General features: G+C 33.9%; 1 protein-coding gene across 2 annotated transcripts in view; it reads right to left on the bottom strand.

The window, feature by feature from the left end:
- The window catches only part of LOC145788642 (uncharacterized), a 29548-nt gene extending 11592 nt beyond the window's left edge, over positions 1–17956 (bottom strand). Inside the window, exons 1-8 of one of the 2 annotated variants that reach the window (XM_082874047.1) lie at positions 17658–17956; positions 17012–17201; positions 16854–16928; positions 11171–11277; positions 10602–10662; positions 7855–7914; positions 7687–7761; positions 4388–4627 (exon numbers count right to left, since the gene is read on the bottom strand). In XM_082874047.1, coding sequence (XP_082730173.1) covers positions 4388–4627; positions 7687–7761; positions 7855–7914; positions 10602–10662; positions 11171–11277; positions 16854–16928; positions 17012–17201; positions 17658–17689 — 840 coding nt within the window. In that variant the 5' untranslated portion in view covers positions 17690–17956. The remainder of the gene's footprint in view (positions 1–4387; positions 4628–7686; positions 7762–7854; positions 7915–10601; positions 10663–11170; positions 11278–16853; positions 16929–17011; positions 17202–17657) is intronic. The other variant, XM_082874048.1, reaches the window with a different exon arrangement.
- Positions 17957–24802: the final 6846 nt, after the last annotated feature.

Raw genomic sequence — 24802 nt, 5'->3', positions numbered from 1 at the left:
AGTCTCAGTTTCCCTGGTTTAGCCGTTGAAACAAATACTAAGAATGAGAATGGTGTATTAGAAATCCTCAATGACATTGTATCATAATAGAGGAACAAAGTGTGTTCCCTTTCTATTGAAATGGCCAAAATGTTCCCATTTCATAGAAACTATAATCTATAAAACTCTTAGATCACCAATTATCCCAAAAGCTTAAGCTGTTATGAAATGGACCCAACAATGTATATCAAGCTATACAACACCCTCTCTCATGTGCAACCCCATCATGCACGTGGCGATGCAAACATTCACACATCAGGAAAAGAAAGAATGCAAATGAAGACCAAATGAAAAACAGAGAGACTTGAACCCAAGATCTCTCCCAACTGGAGCTCTTATACCATGTAAGCTTAAAAGAAGAGAAAAACCCTAACCTGGAATTGAAACATACTGCAATGCATTGAAACTATCAAAACACACCAAAATAGTAAGCGTTTTTTTCTTCTTCTTTGGGTGGTGTGAAGCAAAGTTCTGCATCACCTAGGTACAAAGGGGATGTGTAATGCAAAAGTGTATGGCACCACTTGCTTTACAAGCTAGCTTTTAGAGTTGAGTTTTACCCAAGACTATGTCACATGGTATCGGAGTTGGATATAGTGTGAGGATGGACAGGGTGCATGTCCCAAACCCTGCACGCTAGGTTTGAGGGAGGGTGTGAAGCACGGGTGAAAGGGGGGGGGGGGGGGTGTCAGGGAGGGATGTTGCCCTTGCAAGTATTTGAGAAACTTCATGTGAATATGCATGTGATGCAGTGATGTGCAGGTGTGTGTATATGTTTAGGCCCTGCAAAAAACTTTATGACCCTACAGAAATATAATTATCCCACATAGTATGGAAAAGAGTCAAATACATGACTAAGATCTTACAAAAGAACGGCCCCGTAAGTAATATTTGGTAATAACTTTTAATAAATTTTGTTAACGTGTGGTGTTAGAGCACGTGTTAAAATTTTAAAAATGTTATACATTTTGAATGAAATTACACACACTAAAGAATGCATAAATTTTTTAATCTTTCTAAACATGTGCTCTAAGGACTCACGTTAACAAAATGAAAATTTCAATTAGACCGTAGAAACTTTCTAGATTTAGATTTTATAATTGTATTTTTTTAAGTTTGATTACTTGGGAAATATATATATATATATTTAAGGCCCCGTTTGTTTTCAGAGGTAGAATGGAGGGGATTCATAGTGAGGGGATTAATAATGAGAGGATTGTTAATGAGGGGATTGATAGTGAGGGGATTAAGTAAAATTGTGTTTGTTTTGATGATAGTTGTTAGTGTAGGAATTTTTAAATTATTTTTATCTAAAATAATAAAACAAATAAAAAAATATAAAAAATTAAACATTAATGTTTAAAAAAAAATTCCCAATATGTAAAAAATAAAAAAATTTATAATCTCCTCACTATTTTTCTAATACCACCTCCACCTCCACCTCCACCTCCACCTCCACCTCCTCCATCCAATCCCCCTTCCAACCTCCATCTTAATCCCCTTCTTCATCCTAATCCCTTTCCCAACTCTACAAATAAACACAACACTAAGGTCAAGTCTGGCATGAAGTCAAAAAGTCAAAAAGTCAAAAAGTTACTTAAAAAGTTAAAAAATTAGCACTATTGACCAAAAATCAAAAAGTACGGCTACATAACTCCCAATCCTAATTTTTCCCTACACATTAATTTATACAATTTTTTAATACACATTTTTTCATAAAAAATCAAAAAGTTAACCCAAATAACTATATTTTTTTCCTTAACTTTTTAGCTCAAAAAGTCAAAAAGTGTACTTATTTAGGGCATCTCAAACAACCCCTAAATAACCCCACCTCCATCCTAATCCCCTCCCATCCATTACACTCCAAAACAAACGGGGCCTAAGAACAATATTATACATAATCTCATTTATTCCCTCAGTTTTCCATACAAAATAATGGGGTGCACATTTATAAATGAATATGAGACCCACTCACTTGTGTCTTGGAGTAAGAAAAGAAAGTAAAAAATAAGATTATATGTAGCATTTTTCAATATTTAAGTTTGAGACAATATTTTCTTATTTGGACCATTGTAAAAAATTAAAAAATAAATAAATAAATAAAATTGTTGGCCAGTTAAAATTATTTTAATTTGCCATATAACACGATCTGTTTTATTCTTGACTTCCCCACCCCCCCCCCCTCTCTCTCCCATATTTACAATCCTGGCTCCGCCCCTAGTGTGAAGGGAAGTCCTAAATCACCCGGGCACAAAGGGAATCTGCAATGTATAAGTGTGAGGCCAACCTTACTTCACAAGATAACTTTTGGGAGTGAGTTCTATCCAAGACTGTGTCACAATTTTGACACCCATTAACGAAAGTTGCTTCTATTTTCCTTTTTACGTTATAAAAAAATAAAAATAAAAATAAAAATAAAATTCAATTGAGAATATTAAATATTTTTGTTCTTATTTTCAATATATTTGTAAACCTCATTTAGTTGGACCCTTATCTATGTCTAGAATCACGCATACTTGTGTTTGATAACATTGATTTGTTTAACCTTGATTTAGAATTTTTCGTTCAATATAACATTAACATGTCCTTTATGTGAATTATATGACAATAAAAAATGCACCCAGTTAAGTTCCCCATTGGATTGGGGCCTCAGAGGGGGTAGAATAGATTTTAGTTTTTGTCTCCAGACATTTCCTTTGTGATTTTTTTAGATTTTTGCTTCTCTTATGTTTCAAAGTGTTTCTAATTCCAAGCTAACCAAAATGACACATTGAAATGAAATTTTAACGCTTGTGCAGTGTATATGAGCAAAATCCATTCATTTTCAGAGAATTAAGACGCAAATTTAATGAATATTCATCAGTAGGGAAACCGAAAATTTTAGACAACAAATATTAAAAAAGCTATAAGTTGGGTTAAACCCCATGTAAGTTGAGAAAGGTAATGTGAACAAAGCTGTGACTGACTACTGAGATATATATTCTATGGAGAGAGGGGACAACTGCTACTGAAACTATGTTATTTAGTCTATTAGTATCCGTTGCCCGTATTGACGTTCAATCATCGGTGCAATGGATTGCCCCAATTTTTGGAAGACAATAAATAGAAGATTCCAAGGCAAGACACTAGATTGGAATGTAGTACATTGTGGGTACTTGTATCAAGCTCAATACGTGGCAAGCCCCACAGATGCCACATCACCAAAACCCCACCCACGTGGCAGACCAATAAGGCACCACGTCGGGCATGTCGTATGTTTGATACATGGCGAGCCCTACGGGCGCCATGTGCTAAGGTAACCAAGACTATATGCTTAGCCTAAGCGGGAGCATATATACAAGCCCAAACATATCTAGATATGAAGAGTCCTGCAACAGGCAGCACCATGGCCCCACAGAGCCCATGGTCCTTCATACCTCGCTCCGAGACCAAACAACAATACAATCAGCCCCCGGTTCACTTGGACTTGGACTGATAAACAATGGTCTCCTAAACATTGAAATAAGCTCCCCGCCCATTCTCCTACTTGGTCGCTTAGAAGCGAGCCCCTCTCCTAAACATTGTGATAAGCCCGCAGCCCATCCTCCTACTTGGTCGCCTGGAAGCGAGCCCTTGGCTCTCCTAAACACTAAGGTGGGCCCTAGCCCATTCACCTACTTGGATGCCTGGGTTGGGAGCAGGACCCAGGCACTACTGCTCGGGATCATCAGAGGATACTGGACTGGCGGCTGAGGTCATGGGATCGTCGAGATGGTTGTCTTATTGCTAAGACAACTCCATCTCGACTAGGCTTGGAGAAGAGGCAACAATGACTTTACCTTCATGTCATCCGATGCATATATAAAACGTTACTTTCCACCTGCCATGAAACGTTGCTCTCTGGCTGCCGTTGAGCCACAGACGGCAGAAGGGCTTATATCACTCCTGGCAGAGTTGAGGAGAACGAGCCACTTGTCCAACAGTTTGCTTGGGCTCCAATACTCCTGTGGCTTATATAACGTATCGTATATGCAACAAGAAACAACAACAATACAACCAAGTCTCATGCTTAAACACCCCCTTTCACTTCACATTAGTGTTCAAGTTCTATCACTGCCAACCTCTCCCTCTCCAAGTTTGCCTTGATCTCCTCCTCTCCACCTCTGGTGATCTCAGGCTATTGAAGTGCCCGCCATCTTCCCGGACTACCTCTAACCACACCTCTCACCCACATACATCTACTTAGTTTGTAACAAAGAGAGGGGGAAGGGGAAAAAAAAAAAAGAGAGAGAGAAAAAAGTACATTTAGATTTCAAGAAAAAAGAGAAAGAAATACTGTGATACAATTACACTAATGAATATATCAAACCTTTGTTTTGTTTGTCTGTTCAGAACCAGTGTCCGTTCTCAAAGATGATATATCACTAGAACTGCAATCTTGTGCTGGCTTTTCACTAGGAAATGCTGCCCCACCATCTGCACCAGTGTCCGTTCTCAAAGATGATATATCACTAGAACTGCAATCTTGTGCTGGCTTTTCACTAGGAAATGCTGCCCCACCATCTGCATTTAGAAGTACACAGTAGCAGTGATCTGTATCTGTCAATACCTGTCAAATAAAAATTCCAGATGATAAATGAAAAAATGCATGAATGAGTACTTAATTCAAACATGTAAATATATAGATTTCAATCTTGAGCTCATTTCTTTGTACCCTTGAAAGGAGACACTTGAATAACTTAGGACTCATGTCTTCATAATGAATATAAAAACTTCGTGGTTAGTAAAATGAACCAAATAAATGTGGACTCCCAACAAATTTTTAAAAGGAAAAGGCCTTAAATATGCCAGATCGGCCACAATCAGAAGAGCATAGAAGTTATAAAACCTCTTTGTCATGACATCCACTAGTTCAAGTGGTATGAAATCCTTTTTATTTTTCCTTTTATTTCATATTCTCTTTTAGAATTTGCATATCAATAACCTATGAAGCATGGATACTCCAAAATGGGCAGTGTATGAGTATCGGATATGGATACGCGTCCAATACGTTGAGATATGTATTGGATACGGCAAAAGAGTAACCAATTTTTTTATTTTTTTTGAATTTCGGATACGTTTTAGATACGCAAGGATACATTAGAAATACGTTCCGGATACTTTCGGGATACGGTGGAGCAAAAAAGGTGAAATTTTTTGTGGGTCAAAATGTAAATAATGCAAACTTAAATTAAAAAACACAAATCAATCAAATCCCTCAATCCATATACAAATCATAAACCAGAAAATAGGTAAAAAAGACCCTAACCTATCCTTCTTCTTTCTCGGTCATCGAAGAAAAGAAGCAAATTTGGCAAGGAAGGAAGCAAATCTATTAAGGAAGGAAGAATTTTAGTCGCCCAATCTCGTCTCCATCTCAATTGACCACAACGAACACCGTCTATCTCACTCTTCTCACTCTCTCTCTCTGAATAACTTTCTCATCTCAGCTTAATTATCAAAAAAAAAAAAAAAAAAAAAAGAAAAAAAAAAAAAGAAAAAAAGACTTTCTCATCTCAGCTTGAGATCTCAGGGAAAACTGGTCCGAAGGAAACTCCATCAACATCTACCACACGAAAAACTCAAAGATGGAAGTTAAAATGTTCATTTCAAAGCCCTACAAATTTATTAAATTGTTCTAATTGATTTGGGAAAATATTACCAATTGATTTGGGAATATGTTACTAAGCCCACAAGCCAACACATTACAAATTTATTTTCTTTGCACACACGTTAGAGAAGATCTTGCCATTCAATTCAAGAACAAGTTGTCAAATCCTTGAGTCAAAATTCTTGAATAGAAAAACCAGAAGATCATTCTCTTGTACAAGTCCTCCAGAGATTGCACTTGTTTTTCTTTAAATTAATATATTCAAAATTGTCATTCTATTTTTCTGTTTATTTTGTAGACAAGAAAAATTTGAGAAATGGAGTAAGGTTGCGTAAATCTTGCTCTCCCTAAAACCTACTCTAATAGGAGCCTTATGTACTAGGTTGCCATTTTTTTATTTTGCAGACAAAAAATTTGTGTGTAGACATGCTATGGTTCAACTCACATTTTTCTTATTTGATAACTAAGAACTATGGTTCAGCTCAAACCCCAGCACATAAACAATATATCATCTTTATGCACAACATATCAAAATTTTGAAAGGCCTTACCGAGGCTCACCTCAAGGTGAGGCTGTGGCAAAATGCATCAAGACTTCGATTTTGGTTATTCTCCCCAAAGGCTTGTGCATCACAGTTTGAGGCATGCGCCTTGTACTCCTTTTACGCATAATCACATGAGGAATATGCATATGAAGAGCTTGTCTTAGGCTCTTTTTAACTTAGTCTAGTAGATGTTTTAAATAATATATACTTAGTCTAGTAGATGGTTTAAACTGTTAAGTTACCAATTTTCCCAAAAGCCTAAGCTGATTGGAAATGGGACCAACAATGTATATCAAGCTATTTAACACCCCTCCTCATATGCAATCCCGTCTTGAACATGGAGAGACAAACATAGAACCAAACAGAACAAGAACCAACCAACCAAATAAAGAGGAAAAAACCCAAACGGGTACACAATACCAAATGCTAACGGAGAGACTTGAACCCAAGACCTCTCTCAACCAGATCTCTGATACCATGTAAAGTAATCAATTTTCCCAAAAGCCTAAGTTGTTAGGAATGGGCCCAACAATGTGTTTCAAGCTACGTAACATAAACAATATATATATATACTTTACAACTATATTTCATAGGAAAAATTAAGTAGATAACCAATCAAGAAAAAATACATAGTTAATGCTCAAGTGAGAAGCTCGATCACTAAAGCTAAGAATGTCGATTTACTTTCAATGAGAGCAATCTTCCTTCTCTGCATTGCAACTTCCAACATCTTGAGAAGAAAAATATTTACACATTCATATTTAATTTTTTTCCAATTTTTTAAAATATTTAATTTATTTACTAAATAAAATTTAAAATTCAAAATGCATGCACCTCGACATCTCAAGGCTTACACACTTCGCCTCACGATGGGTAAAACACCTGATGTTACACATTTGCCTTAAAATTTTTGCAAAAGATGCACCAACGAAACAAATTTTAAACATAAATTCTATTTGTCTTGCCTCCTTGTAATCTCTTTGAGTACTAAAGAGACCTAACATTCTTCCACAACACAACCCTATCCCGCCTCAATAAAATATTTATAAATAAAAATAAAAAGGAAATATTAATTTCATAAAGTAGATATGAGAAGAAAATCAAAGTTGTCTGCTATAGGCCGTCTATTCAACCAGGGTATGTTGCATATCATTAGACCATGCAGGGTGATATAGTTTACAAAAGATGACACTGTTTGGTTCAGCCGTTAATCTCTGCTCAAGAGAAGTGCTTCCATTCTCTTCAACATGTGCAAATGAGAATTTCATGTAGACCTTGGTTCCTTCTATTTAATGGACTAGAATAGACTTGCATGAAACAGTGTTAATACTCTAAAAATCATCCTCTGGTGAAGCCATCAAGGTTCTAATTGATACAACTTTAGATGCACAATGAGAAGAACAAACACATAGGAAGCCAAAAGGACCATATACCACAATCTTCTATCATTGCATATAATGGATAAACATATTACCACTGCATCAAAAGTAGAATCAAAGTCATCAACTGCAAAACATATATCTGGATACGCAGGTGTTGTTTCTACTTCCTGGATACATCGCATTTACTGTGTCAGATTAAAAACAAGAAGAAATTAAAACATATACAAGGAATCCTGGTCATGTTAATACCAGAAACTTACCTTTGTCGAGTCCAAATGAAAATCAACTCGACTTGGTGATGCATAAACAGTCTTTACAACCTAAGAGATAAAGCCATGGAACATCCTTAAAACAATGCCTTAAACGCACTGAGATTAGCTTTCAAGTTTATCAAGAAATTCAAAGAAAACAATGTGACATAGACAATGATGGAGTTGACGTTGCTAGACATTGGATGTAGTGATAAAATGGTAAAAAAAAATAAAAATAAAAATAAACTAAAAGATGATAACATGTTCATGTTTTTCATTTTAATTTATATTATTTTTTTACAGATGGACAGAGGACTCATGGAGTAGTATATGGGCATGAATGAAGACAAAAATCCATTGTGTGTTTGGATGTTTGCATTTTGCTTCAATAATCGTAAAGTGGACAATCGTATATGTTTTGTATCTTAAATATTGGTACCAATTTGGACTTTCTTTTTGTTTAATGCATTCATATTAATATTTTGGATAGTTAAATCAAATGTGTACAGGCTACGGTTTTAGTTCAATTAAAAAGACTTTGTTTTGTAAAAGTAACAAAATCTGTTAAATAAGGGTAATAAACTGATACAGAAGACGCGTGAGAACAAAAAGGATGATAGGCAGTACAAATTTGGAAATTTTTTAAAAGATATTTTATTTTCAGGATGATCCGTCACACTACTAAATCACATAGACATTGATATATTGTCAATTTGTCATAGTTAGTATTAGTACTTTTCCTTGCAGAAGAAATCCACAAGCAACATCCACAAGATATGAACAATATATTTCCTTTTTTTAATTTCTTCTTTATTTCCTTAGGGGGTGTTGGGAGGTTAAATAGATGGCATGATTGAAAGTCAAGATTTGATCAGACACCCGCTCCTCACCCTTACAGTTGACTGCTTCTAGGACTTGAAGTACTCGAAAGTTTGAAACTCCCCTGATGAGGTGCAATCTAGGTACCACTGAGTCACAAAGCCTGCAACTCAAACAAATTTCTTCCTACAGCAAGACCACTCTCTCTGGCTATGTTGGCAAAAGAAAGATCAAAACTGCAACTCAAGCTCATCTTTCTTTTCTTTCTTTCTTTCTTTCTTTTTTTTAAAATAATAATATTTCCAATTAAATATTCGCGGTTATAAATTTATAGGGCTTCATTTAAAAGATCTTTATAAGGCTTGCTCCTTGCAAAGATTTTTTTGGTCAATAAATGCTAAAACAGCATCAATGCATGCAGAGAATGCAATCAAACTTTATTCATCATGACGTAATCTCACAAATCTAAACAGATTAGTGTTCAGATCAAATAACATGTTTGTAACCTATTACTAAGTACAGCATGTAAAAAAAAGAGTAAACTGTAAAAGGGATTTATTAATAATAGTATGGGGGTGAGCAAGGGATTGGAGTTCGGCTACAATGAAAATAAAATTCAGCTCCTATAGGATCTTATATCTTGATTGTAGAAACCCCAGCCATGTATACTAACCACAGAAAGGAGGCATGCACATTGCATCTTACAAGTCAATCACAAAAACTTCTTCAAGCTACAAAAACCGAGTATTAATGGAGAAGACTTAAACAAGCTCGATGACAGATTCCTCTCTAATTTAAGTTACAAATGGTCCCTCTAGTCTAGGCCTCTTTATCAATAATGTACATTCTTTGAAAAATTTGCTAGATGATTGAGTGGATAGATGCTCATTTCATAGGCATTGAAGATAGTCCATGGACCACAAAGATGAAAGAGGCTACAAATAGTGCCAATCAGGAGTAGTGAAGTTGCACAGCACTTATAAACACTTTGGAGAGAATTTAAACTATATTCTAAGAGAAGTTACTGAACTTAAAAACATTAAATTATAGAACATTTATGTATCCCGCTCTTACTCTTTATTAACTTGTGATTAGTTGTAGAAAGATGACTGAAAGGTTTTGTTGTATAAAGATGTTTAACCAGCTGCATAAATGAGGACGAATGTCAATCCATACACAAATGCTATAAAGCACCGACACTTCAAAACAAGTGTCATATCCGTGTTGGACACACGGACACTTCGGGGACACGTATCTTGCCAAGTTTTCTTTTCCCACATTTTATTTGAGTGATTTTGATGAATGTTAAATGTCTATTTTTTTTTCTTAAATTTAAATACTTAATAGATCATCCATAAAAAAAAGATATAAGTGTTAATTTAAAAGTGTTTTTTTTCTTTTTTTTTTTTATAAAAAAAAAATATAGAATTTGAGTTAGTTTTTGTTAATATTGATTGTTTGTGGATGTAATATTAATCTAGATAGCAAATAAAAATATATGACAACATATTTTATTGCCGTATCTCCGCCATGTCCATGTCCCTATTTTTTTAAAATCGCCATGTCCCGTGTCTATATCCGTGTCCGCATCCATATCCGTGTCTGTGTTTCTTAGCACAAATGTAATCAGTGTGTCATCATTTTAGTTGTAGCTTTCTTCTTGTGTAGCCTAGATTTCCTGCTACACGTTGGAGCAAATGATTCACACTAACAGAAGCTTTTTTATTTTATTTTTTCTTATGATGGTAACAAAAGCTTGTTTATACAGATTGAATACATTTGTAAACACTAGAAAACAAAATGTTGAGAGATTGCTCAATATACACACTTTCTTTTTATTTTTGTTTTTGGTCTTGACACATACACACACACTTCTCATATCGGGTAACTTTAGACATCTTTTTTAAGGATAAAAATTTTAAGTTAATTGCAGATACCTTGTATATAGAAGACAATGGTGCATCTTCGCCAGACTGGTGATTTCTAAGGACCTGATGACTAGAAAAAATAATGAAATTTAGAAGAATAAGAAAATGGAAACTATTGCACACCAAAAAAAAAAAAAATAGAGACAACCCTTAATCATAAAGTTCTGCAGCACAAGCCATGTTTCTGATGACGCAAAATAAGCAAACTGGAATCAGCATGCCAAGACACCAGAAATGAAGCAAGTTTAGCATCATCTTCCACAGAATCCTAGATGTTTATGATTATTCAGCATCCTTCTCATCAATCAAAAATACCATTGACTGAGACATGAATTTTTTCCACAAGGATTCTAAACCCTCAAACCAAAACCAAAGGAACGGTCATGACAAAATTCTCTATATTTTAAAAGATTCCCAACTTTAACTGCACCTACCTCTTCCATTTAAGAATGAAGGTAAACAAAAATACACATCAAAAGAAAAAAATGTGTTTGTACCAAAAAAAAAAAAAAAATGAGAAAAGGCTTTTGTAGTCGGAACAATTACATGATGCAACCAAAAAAGAAAAGGAGACTTACCTGCAAATTGCTACAGTTACACTGAACGAAGTGTGAGCAATCAAGTTCAAGTAAAATGAGCGCCTCCAATCCACATCTACTGAATTCTTATCGACTAAATCATTAAACTGGTAGAAACGAATATAACGTCATGGTCTTAAATGAACAGTCAAAATATCCAGACAATTAATATAAAGTTTGCTCTTTCATTGCAGATATATAAGGAAGACAAAATGTTACATGGTTTTAAATGTCCTAAAAGTTCCATTAATTAATCTCATTTTCAGAGTGGCATAAATTCAATCCAAAACCAAACATTTTCTTTTGCTAACTAGAAGTTCAATATCAAAGCTAGCAATATAATCATCACGCAAGGCTGTCATTTAAAATTTTATTTCCAGATTGATGCACTATTTTCAACCAACTTATCAAGTAAAAAAAATAAAATAAAATAAAAAATAAATTATTAAATACTATAATAAAAAAATTTGAAAAATATAAAACCAAAGGTGCAGAAAGCAGACATACAAGCACTAAGAGCTTATAATATTTGAGTAAGGAACTAGGCAGATGAGCGACAGCTGACATCATAGAATAATAAAGAGATTTACCTACAAATTATAAACTTTGTTACTAATCAAGGTATCACTATAATTAAAAGAAATCCTAAGCTTTAGGCCAACTGTAATTTTTCAAAATGAACTAAAATGCAAACAAAATCTAAAAACATGAATTTTCCATTGAAAATTAGTAGAGGTTTGAATAAAAGGAATAAGAGAAGAAGTAAGGGAAGAAAAGAGCATAAAACAAATTAGGGGTTTGGTCTGAGAGATCATTGACTCATCCCAATACCCATATTTATAAAATATAATTTCGTCAAATTAGTACTCTTCACCCTAAAACAATAATGAAATTAGCAAGATAAAACTCCTTTCAAGTTAGAGCATAGATATCTCTCATGGCCAACTTGAAAACAATGGGGTGAAACTGTGAAAGACTTTACTTCTAAATCCTTTGATGAATATATTGCCATGAGATCTTCACATTGGCATCTACAAACATGGCACCGCATGTCAACCTTATAAGGTGGTATGCAAGCCTATGATGCAACTCCATATGCTCCCATTTGGGGTCAAGCCACATCAACCAAGGATAGCACACAGTGCCATAGCTCTAGGCTTAAGGAGATGAGACACCTGTCACATGGCATATAGCACCCCCCAATTTGGCTAAGGATTCTCTACTTGAGTGTACTGCCTCTCTCATGCTCAACATGCTCAAAGTCCCCTCAGTCTAGGCAAGCAGCCAGACCAAGTGTGTTCCAACTCCAAAATTGTGTGCTCTCCCTTCAAACAAGCGCCTTCTCCATAATGCGTGCTCAGTCTACTTGGCTCGCATAAATAGCCCCACCGAGACACCCTGATCTCATTTATACTTAGTTCCAAGAATGAAATCCTAATAACAACTATCTACACTAGAAGCAAGCTCTAGCTACCTCCGACTGAGACCACTAGAGAACTTGTGGCTTGGAGGTTAGAGCTTGGAGGTTAGAGTTAAGGAATTGTCAGGGTTGCTTAGCCTGCCTCTCTCGGGGCAGCCCTGCCTTCACCAGTCTTAGAGAGAGATGGAAAAGCACAAGAAGACAAGCTATTGACTAAGACATCACACCTAATAAGGAAACTCTCCTAATGCAGCCCCCAAACTTAACATACCTACCCTCTGGTATCTTATGATACAACCCTCAAGGCCTAATCATGGTGCATAAGGTAGTTGAAAAACCTCCTGATTGCCAAACCAAAGAGGTTGAGCCATCAATCAAGGACTGAGCTGTCCCCTGGCTTGACCATCCTATATAAGGGAACTTTCTCCATGCATGCAGAGCAACCTATCATCATCATCTTTTTTATCTTCGACAAGAAGAAAATATTTCCATCTGCTGCCACTCCTCTCTCTCCTTGACAACCTTAGCAGCTTAGATTCAACCAAATTTTTTTTATTTCCTCCCCCTCCAATGTCCACTGAGTCATCTCAGTGCCCATTATCTTCCCAAAAGGTCCCACCAAGTCACATTAACTCCAACACCCATGTGAGAAATAATTGACTCATCCCAGTACCTATGTATTTGTATCAAATAATAATCCCAAAATTAAAATAGTACGCTTCGTCGTAAAACAAAATAATAAAACTAACGAGAAAACAAATTTAAATCCCATTTGTCCTCAACTAAGTGCTTAACTTGTAATTAAATATATGAACCAACATTTCAGATGTTAAAATAAAATTAGCAATGTACTTCTCTATACATCCTAATTATATATGGGATATATAAATTGCAACAATGACCTAGAATACATCATTAGATATACTAACAAGGTTCTAAAATTAGACTAAGAGGGGCAGTACTAGACTTGTTGTCTGTATAAACGTGAAGATTTTCATTTCAAGTGATAGTGAGAAGATTGAGAAGAACAAAAGAACTTCCTCTGAAACTTAGAGCAATGTCAAAACAGACATTATTGCATTCAAAGCATGACAAAAAGAACAATCAGATGTGGAGTGAAGCTAGAAACCAATTGAAGATTAGTAATTAAAAATGGCACATCAACATGTAACAAGAACATCAAACATTATTGGTACTCATTAATCCAGGGTGCTAGGAGGGGTAAGATAGAAGACAAACCTAACCTCTGCTATTATTAGGCAAAGAATTCTCACACTTGGCAAATAAGCACATATTATCATTTTCATTATTAAAGGCACTTTTCTGGTGGTTTGATTTCATTTAATATCCTGTGGTTTCTTAAACAATAATATAAAAAATGCATCATCTCTATTTATAACCCAAATATCATGTTATAATGGTACTTAGGGTTGCAAATGAATCGAGTTGTCGTGAATAACACTGACCTTCAAATGAGCCAAGCCTGATCACTATGTAACATAGACATAGATATGAGATACAAACACTACAAAGACACGACACAAATATGTTGATGCAAGAAATCTATAAAAAAAATAAAAATAAAAAAAAGACACAACATGACAACATGTTAATATGTTGTGAATATTTTGTGTATCTTTCATAAGAAAAACATGTAATATAATTTACTATTTGTATATTTCTACTTAAAATTGCAAATAGTATTTCCAAAAATATTAAATATATTGCATACTCTAATTGCTTGCTTTCTTACTGCCTTAGTTTATTAATGTATTCTTTAGTGTCAAAGTGATCCATCACATACTTCACTTCATGTTGTTCATGAATGTCAAACACTGTCATATTCAAATATTCACCAAACAGGCCATGCCCAAAAGGGTCTGAAAAGTGTCATCGAAGTTTCCAAAATTACAGATTTTTTATTTTTTTAAATAGGGCACATTGAAGAAGTATCACACACGTTTTAAAGATTTACAGAGAAGTGTCAGTGTCTAACATGGACACAACTCTTCCCTAGAAGTGTCCATGCTACTTAGTTTGAGCATGATTTTCAAACTTGATAATCAAATGAGTTTAGGTTAGTTATGGTTGGCTCCTTTAATTAGTCAATAGCATGTCCCCAGATTAATGGCATCAAGCCATTTAATGTTATTAATACTTTTAAGAACTGTGGCTGACATATAATATCTTCACTATTAGTATTTCATGGTAATATAAAATCTTTGATAAAATTACTCCCTCCATCCCAAATTGACGCCATAAAAATATATTATTTTTAAGTTCTCATTTTCCTTGTCAAACAAACAATTTGGGATGGAGGGAGTAATAAGTATGGAAATAAGTCCTAGATGCTAGTAGAATACCAAAAGCTGTTGTTTTTGCGTTTCTTCATTAGTGAACTTCTTGGGCACTGGTTCACTTGCATTGTTTCCTGTCATCTCCTTATTTATTTGTTAATTCATGTATTTCCTCTTAATATAGTTTAAATTCACAAGATCTAATGCTTTTCTGGTCCAATTTTTGTTAAAATTCATAAAAGACGCATACAAGGTTTCCTTGGGTATAGGGTTAGTTGATTTCTCATATGTTATCTTCGTTTTTCTTCTTTAATGTAAATGAGCTATATCAAACCAACCTTAGGTTCACTTGAACAAAGGTGAAAGTGAGCTTAAACCAAGTTTAAGCCAAGCTTACCCATTTTCCTTCAAGCTCAAACACCATTCCACTTGTGCTGAGCAAAGCCCAAACAACTAAATATTTGGATAGTCCCTGCTCATTTGAGCCCACAATGAAACTTGTTTTTGTCTCACCTAAGAGAGAGAGAGACTTTACCTAACATCAAATTCCTTTAGAACTAGAAAAAACCAAAATTTTTATTGAAGTTTCAAACAGTGGATAACAAAAGGATTTTCTATATATGTTTATACATGGAGCACAAGATCAAAAGTAGTTGCTCGGATCAAAGCTTGTAGTTCCAATGCTTTCATTTGCAGACAACTGTTTTAAGTAAATATAGGTCCATGTGCAACACAAGCCCAGCTCCCATTTTCTATTCATGTCATTCTGTGAAGCATTCTTGTTGGCACCATAAATTAACTTCTCTTCAAGTGATGGATTGTAGGAAAAGTTTGGGATAGGGAATCTAAAGAGAATAATAGTCGAATTGAACAAGTACCCACAAACAAAGTAAGTACAGTCAAGTTCCATTATCAACAATAAAGCTTAGGCCTCGTTTGGGAACAGGCTAATTTAGTAACTTTTTGGCTTTTTAGCTAAGATATGAGCTAAAAAAAACTAGTATGTTTGGGATAACTTTTTGGCTTTTTACGAAAAGATGTGCAAAAAGTAGAAAGAAAAGAGAATCTTTGACTTTTTGGTATGGGTTGTTGGCTTTTTGGTTTTTTTAGTGACTTTTTGACTTTTTGGCTAAAAAAGCCACTTGCCAAACGAGGCCTTAGTGATGTTACTCAACACATGATGCTGAAAAGTAACAAAAACGGGAATCAATTGGATGAAATCCTTTCCGCTTGTCTCATATTGATGACGTCCAACAAATTAAATAATTGGCAGTAGAATGAAGTGCAAGCCCCATTCAAATAAAACATCTTTGAATATAAGAGATTAGAGAAGAACCATGCAGTTAAGAAAATAACAAATTTTGAGATTTTGCAGTACTTGCCAAGTTTTTTAGATATCCATTATTTATAAATCTAATAGTGAAACACCTTAAGCATTCAAACCATAGTTACTCAAACCATGGGGAAAAAAGGTTAGGTTAGTTTCTTTCAAAAGTTAGTTTGCAAATTAATCCATGAGGAATTGGTCGTCTTGAGTTACATGTACTTTATGCAGCCTTAGTGAGAACATTTTGGCAACCCATTCTTTCTATGCCAAATTACCTACTTCTCCCTGTGCTTTCAGTAAGAGGGCCATAATAAGGCTATTGTGGGTATCCTATTTCTCCATGTATTTTCAATGAGAGAACTATAACAATTTATGTACTTGGAAGCAATTTATGAAAAACATATCTCATTGTGATACCTACTTTGAGAAGACATATATGCATTTTGAGTCATGCAAGGCTAGTGTCATGCACACACCACGAGAGAAATAAAAAAGAGGGATAATATTGCAATTTAATTAGACTACGAAGAATTCTAAAACATGTATACAATCATATCCTGTAAGTAGTTAAGCAATTAATACAGGAGTTCATTCCAGCATACAGGGTAACCCTTGAATTAGTATACATGCTGCTGTTACCTTAGGTGCCCACCTGCGCACAAAGTAAGGAGAGTTGCCTTCCATATTATCACTGAAACCATGTCCATGCAAGCTCTGGAATAACATAATTCAATCAAGGATAGGCAAAAAAGTCATTTTACAGTGAAACAACGTGCCGAAAAGAAAGAAGGGCATACCATTTTCCGAACAAAGAATACAAGGTCATCATCCTGGCGACCCCTCGACTCCCTACCACAAATGAAATACAAATCCATGACGTCATGCCAAAAGCGTGGATCTGTTTCAACATCTGAAGCATCTTCATCATCTACATTGGTCTTCCCTAACAACTTTGAGTGCTTCTTCACCATACTCAACAGCTCATACCTGTCAAACCAACAGTTCGCCCAAAAAAAAAATATTACAAAAATAAAAAAATCAAAACATATAGAATAGAAATAAGACCATCAAAATCATCCCTGAGCTGAACTTCCACTTTCGAATTCAAAGTTGAACAATTATTCAACAGAATGTTTTCTGAACATAGTAAACCTACAGAGATCAAGTTAATCTTTTTTTTTTTTTTTGAAACTAAACAAGGAAATTAGGGTTAATAGTAAAGCGCATTGCATGGAGGATCAATTTAATCATAGACACAATTGTTGGCATAATCAAATTTATGAATGCAATAAGTTGAACAATATCGATTTAGTGCCTAACAGTTATTCAATTTCGAATTCAATGTAATAAACCGTCATTTGATTGAAAGACCAAAATTGCAATTCACATACGAAATTAAACTGAATGAAATCGAGAACGAATCGAAATGAATTGGAAGACTACCTAGTAGGAGTTTCTTCTCTATCACCGAACATGTCTTCTTGGCCTCTTGCTCCTCTTTCTTTCCAATTCAATATTGGGGGGTTTCAGTGATCAAAATCTCCAATTTTAGGGTTTAAAAGCCCAAGAACTGACGAGAAAGACGACAAAGGTTTCTGCTAGGCCAACCGTCAGACTCTTGGAAGGGGAGTTTTTTTTTTTTTTTAATATTCAAAAAAAAAATAATTTAAAGAATTGATCAACTTTTTAAATTATTTAAGAAATTAACTTACTTTTTTAAAATCACATTTTTAAAATGCGATTTTAAATTAAAATCACATTTTTAACATATAATTTTAACTTGAAATTGCATGTTGAAAATGTAATTTTATGATGGCATACACTATTATCGTGGCAAATTGAAATTGTATTTTCAACATACGATTTCAAATGAAATTGTATCTTCAACATGCGATTTCATCAGTCATGCAATTTCAATTGTTAGGTACCCGTGACTTGTGTTTGAAATTGTTAGTTACAACATAGCTACTTCAAGTTGCTATAAATATATACTAGTATGTGAAAACTAACTTAGTTGTATCCACAGATTGTTATAAGATTATATATAATAATTCACTATGAGATACATTGTCAGTGACTTATATACCGCAGTAGGTCGCCATTGGGTTTCAAATAATGATTTTGAATATCTATTAAACCCTAATCTTCGTTACACAATGGCCACTGTGAATACCATGAGAGCAGAGTGGCAATATCAGTCTACTTAGACGAATATTCTTTAGGTGTTGTGTGAAGAAAAAGAATATTCGAATTCCTCGTAGGAGGTCGAAGAACATGTCCATTGATACTCCACAATTGCTACAAAGAGCGCTACACAACATTCGTGAAGAAGTTAACAGAATGTCGATGCGTTTAAATCGTTATCACTTTTGTCAACTCACAATTGAGCGCGTTGAACATGGGTTAATGCATGAAGCATAATTTTACTTGAATGCAAGTATGGTGGAACAAGTATTATTCGATGTTGAGATGTCAAATGAGGAATACAAATAATAAAATTCCTTTGTAATAATCCTTCAATCGAGTTATAATATTTTGAATATAATCGTAACTATTCTATGTGTATGTTATGAAATCTTTTTATATTATTTTATGAGTTTCAATATATGTCTACATCATGTTCGTATAACTTAAAGCCATAGTATTTGATCGATATTGACTCCATATATTTAATAAAATTTTATATTACATAAACAACTTAAAGTACTAAATACTTAATATAGGGATTAAACACAGAATATAGCACTAAAAAAAAAAAGTACATCAACATACACAATAACAATTTAGAAATGACACAACAAACAAACATTTTCTTAAATAGAAGTTGTTTAATTCTTCATTCTTCATCTGACATGTAGTAGTCGAAGAGATATTTTTCGTTGTTTAGGACATTGTTGCGCTCGATTTTTGTCAATTGTTAATTGCATGCCTCTGCTATTTTGGTGGCCAATTAAAGCATGAAATGTCGACATATCCACATCAACATTCTATTGTTCTCATTTTTTATTTTGTTAAGCGTTTTTTCTTAGTTGCCCATATTTCGTCTAGACATGGTTAATGAACGATGATGAGGTACTTTTGCCCCTAAATTATATAAACCATTAAATAATCTCTCTTGCTCTGCTAACCTAAAAGGCCATTCCGCTTGAATACCAGCATAATAGTCCTTTGGACTTGAGTATGTTTTGCTCTTATATTCATAAGTGAATGGAGATAGTAGCCAAGTGAATGATGATGTGAACTGCCTGAGCTTTTGGAAGACATTGTTGATATAGAATATTAGACTCAAGATATACAACTAATGTTATGTTTTCATATATCATAGTTAGGGTAGCGCTATTTATAGACACATATAAGAGATTAATATTTAGTGGCTCATTTGAAATCTTATGTTGAAAATACAATTTCAATTGTTACACTTTTATATTTCTTGTATAGAGAAATTAAATAATAAAAGAAAAACCCCTTACAATTTGATATTGATAAGAATTCAATGTTACCAATGAAGTCACATATTGATAATATGATTTCAGAGTTTCAGGCAGAATTATCATGAAGATTCAATTTCACACAAAACTACTACATACAGTGTACTTTGAAATCACTGAAGCAATTCACGGGTAACAATTGTAAAGCAACAAGTTAGCTTTGCAAACAGTGTATTTTAAAGTCTCTGGTGTAAGTTAGGGGGATGTCCTGAAATCGCATGTTGAAAATACAATTTCAATTGAAGTACCATGTTTAAAATGCAACTTCACTTGAAATTGCATTTTCAAAATGTGATTTCACCTACTAGGTAATATCAATTGTTAGCTACTCATGACTTGCTACAATGATTCCAAAGTATGGTGTTTGCAATTGTTAGTTACCCATGACTTGTTTCTTGTTGTCTATATAAAACATATATACTCATTGAATCATAACAACTTAATTTACATATAACTATATCCAAGTTCCATACATATGGATACAAATAGTTATCGTAAACAATCACCCAATCTAGATTATGCAGATGGCTACTTGATTCTTTCAGAGATCGACGTTGTTACATGGATAGGTTCCCGCTATATAGTTTAGAACGTTTGCGGGACTACGATTGTACTCCTTTCAAAAATAAATACATGGCTAGATATGCAGGAGTTTCAACTGCCTTGTTTGCAGAACGAGTCAAATATGAACACCATTCTACCGTAGTTCTGACTTAAATATTGAAATCAGATTCTCAACATATGACTTCATTGGTAATATGTAAGATTCTTGTCAATGTCAAATCATGAGGGTTTTTCTTTTATTATTTAATTTCACTGTAAAAGAAATATAAAAATGTTAAAAAAAAAATATGTATGTGTAATTTTTATTTATATGGCATTTTTTATGTTAGTTTAAATCTCATTTTGAACATGCAAGATCATTGCGAAATTGGATTTTGAACATGTAATTTCAATTCTCCCCTGTGACTTACTACAACAATTTCAAATTACACTTATTAATAGCTTTGCGTGAAACTGAATCTTTATGGTAGTCATTCTGATCTATTTTGACTCAAACCTTCAAATTAGATTTTCAACATGGGAACAAATAGTACACTATTTGTATTAGGTGAAATGAAATTTTCGTGATAGCCATTTTATTATAGTTCTGACCTAAACACTGAAATCAGATGCTCAATAGTGACTTCATTGGTAATATGCAAGATTCTTGTCAATATCAAATCATGAGAGTTTTTCTTTTACTATTTAATTTCTTTGTAAAAGAAATAGAAAATATATAAAAAAAAATTATGTATGTGTAATTTTTATTTATATGAAATTTTTTGTGCTAGTTTAAATCTCATTTTGAACATGCAAGATCATTGTGAAATTGGATTTTGAACATGCGATTCAATTTTCACCCATGACTTACTACACCAATTTCAACTTACACTTATCAATAGCTTTGCGTGAAACTGAATCTTTATGGCAGTCATTCTGACCTAGTTCTGACTCAAACCTTCAAATTAGATTCTTTATATATGAACAAATAGTATACACTATTTATATTACTTGAAATTAAATTTTCGTGATAGCTATTCTGCTCTAGTTCTGAGTTAAATACTGAAATTAGGTTTCCAACATATGACTTCATTGGTAACATCCAAGATTTTTATCAATGTCAAATCGTAAGGATTTTTCTTTTATTACTTATATAACTCTCCAAAACAATGGTGAACCAAAACATGCCAAACTCAAACTCTTCAGCTATTTAATTTTCCATAATTTCAACATTTTCCTTCTACCAACACTGTATTTCAACATTTCAAGAGACAAAACTTTCACGAATCTTTTTCATGAACATTACATTGGTAGAATATTCATTTAACGAAAAATCATTTATTTTTATTTTTTGTATATATATATATATATATTTATTTTTTGTATACATTCTTCAATAATGTTTTGTGTTCGACGATTTTATTTTTATTTTTATTTTTAATTTTTAATTTTTTTTTAGTTTCAGTGGTAGGAAAACAATACAATCTTGCAATATACTACAATAGTGGAATAATTAATGATGAGTGTGGAATTGCATATGAGGATCCTGATCCAAAATGGGTACAAGTTAATCGAAATATTTCGTTTATCGATTTTCGCAATCAATTAATCAATGCTACAAGGATAGACCACAATGGTGGGAATGTCCTGATTACATTACCTCATGCTGTCTACTACAAATTACTTGAGATCACAGATGACGATGGTGTCGAGGGTATATCTGATATAATTGACTCAACTCCTGCTTACAACATTGCCAAGTTATATATCACCGTGGAATCCATCAATGTTTTTCTTTATACATATGTTAATGTTAATGTGCAACTGAATAGACACCCATGGATGTGTATTTCTCAATTAATACACATGACCATCACTTTGAGCCTACTTACTTTGCATTAACCGATCATGACTCCTATGGTGATCATTTGGAACCTACTTATCGGCATTGACTCTGATGGGGTAGAAGATATTCAACCACGGTCTACCAATGAATTGTGTACAACAACCACATGTACTGTACAAGAAATGATTGCAAATGACATCCACATCCCATTGGATGATGGTTTGGATCTTGAAGACGACGATGCTGATGACGGAGTTGGTTTATCAACTGAAGGGGAACAGATTGACATGCCTACTTTTCATTAAGCCCCATCTCCAATGTTTACTAAGGATACATGGTCAAATGTTGATGATCCCTCCATACCGTTGGTAGTTGATGTCACTGGTTTATGGGATACAACAAAGGAGTTAACCAAAACGTTATTATTTCAAAATAAGGAAGACTCGCAAATTGCAGTAAACCATTACAACATGATGAGAAACACTTACCATGTAGTGGTGAAGTCAACAATAGACTTGTGGAAATTGCATTGCAAAAATGGGTGCGAGTGGAAGCTTAGAGCATGTAAGCGTGTCAAACATGGTTTATTTAAGATCACTAAATGTGAAGGACCTTACACATATGTATCTGCAACGCTTACACAAGATCATGCAATGTTGAACACAAAGTTGATTGAGCACGAAGTGCGAGATCTCGTAAAGGCAAATCCATCAATCAAGATCTCTGTACTGAGAGCTGGTATTAGGCAAAAGTTTGGTGGTTTCTTACCATCTTATAATAAGGCCTGGAATGCAAAACAAAAAGCCATTGCAAATATCTTTGGAGATTGGAATGAATCATACCACATCTTACTAAAATGGATAAAAGCTATGATGGATTCCAATCTAGGAACTATCGTTTCATAGAAAACAATGTTGGCAGATGCTGCAAATAACGTTATATTCAAATGAGTGTTCTACGCATTCAGTTCTTCTATTGAGGGTTTCAAACATTACATGCTAGTCATCAACATAGATGGAACCTTTTTAACTGAAAAAATATAATAATAAGTTACTAATTGCAGTTTCATGGGATGCAAATAATCATGTATTTCCAGTTGTCTTTGCTGTTGTGGAGGAGGAGAGACTAGATACTTGGTCACGATTTTTAACATGCATTAGGGAGTGCGTGACACAACGGATTGGCCTTTGCCTTTTATCTGACGAACATGGATGAATCTTATCATCTGTGAATCGCTCACATTAGCGACACCATCCAAATGGTTATCATCATTATTGCATTCACCATCTTGCCAGCAACTACCATGCAAAGTATAACAATGTGATATTGCGAGACATGATCACTTCGGCACCTTATGAGAATCAAAAGAAAAGGTTTGATTAGAAAATGAAATCAATTAGAGACTTAAATTCCAAAGTTGCAGATGGATTTGATCATGTACCACTTGAACTGTAGGTGCTAGCACATGATGGTGGCAAATGTTATGAAGCTATGACTTCCAACCTCTTTGAAAGCTTCAATGGAGTGTTAAAGGGTGCACAACATCTTCTAATCACATCGTTGGTACAACTAACCTTTTATAAATGTGTTAGTTATTTTCAAGAACGATGTAACAAGACCAATGTTGAAATGCATGCTAGTGAAGTTTATAGTGCTTTATGCAAAACAGATGCTTACCAAATGGGAAAAAGTCCAAGGGTCATTTAGTGCGGAGTTTCAATATGAAATTGGGTATTTTTGATATTCAAACTACAGTGAACCCCTTATATTCAAATCGAGATTTGCATCTTCACGTGCCCAACTTGATGGAAAGAACATTTGATTGTCAAAAATGGCATAATTATAAAATTTCATGTTCTCATGTCATTGCAGTATGTAAATTTACCAGCCTTGACCACTTGTAGTATGTTGATGAATGTTACACACTGAAAGCACAAATAATATGTTATCAACACTCATTCAACCCTGTAGTTGATGCTGATTATTGGCGAGAGTCTAACTTTCCAAAACTCCATCCCAAACTAAACCATCGTCCAAGGATAACACGACTTCAAAATGATATGGATTGGCGTGAGTCTCAAACTAAACAAAACTGTGAATTATGTAGGCAACAAGGTCATAATCGGAGATGTCCAAATAACAATGTAACAGCCTCAAGTAGTAGGTCACATAACTAATGATTATCCAAATCGATTGTATCATGTGTTGTATTTCAATATTAAATGTAATGTTATCAATCTTAAGTTATGTTGTATGTTGTATCATATTTCTTAATATAAAAATATGTCATAACATTTATATTTTTATGAGTAAAATGAAGTAAATAATAAACATTACAATTGACATAGTTGTAGTTTTATGTAGATAATTGATTCAAAGATTTGTCAATTGACATAGTTGTCACCAACGATGCAAAATTTAAAAACAAATACATTAAGCCTCACATTTTTCATATAATTATGCTAATCTCCCTTTTAATAAAGTTAAATAGACCGAAACTAATGCAAATGTTGTGTAAGCACAAAATAAATAACGTAAAACATACAATTTTGTTTAAAAAGGATGACAATATTATTTTTTCATCCATATAACTAAAAAAAATATTAATGAAAATTAAGTATTATACAAATTAAAATAAGGGAACTCAATATAATTGTGTTAAAATTATAGCGTTTACTATATTACGTTAAAAGACTTCTTATCTTTTCTCA

Source organism: Camellia sinensis, chromosome 6, assembly GCF_055761805.1.
Source record: "Camellia sinensis isolate YWXY chromosome 6, ASM5576180v1, whole genome shotgun sequence".
NCBI classification, from domain to species: Eukaryota; Viridiplantae; Streptophyta; class Magnoliopsida; order Ericales; family Theaceae; genus Camellia; species Camellia sinensis.
This window is presented reverse-complemented; position numbering and strand designations above follow the sequence as displayed.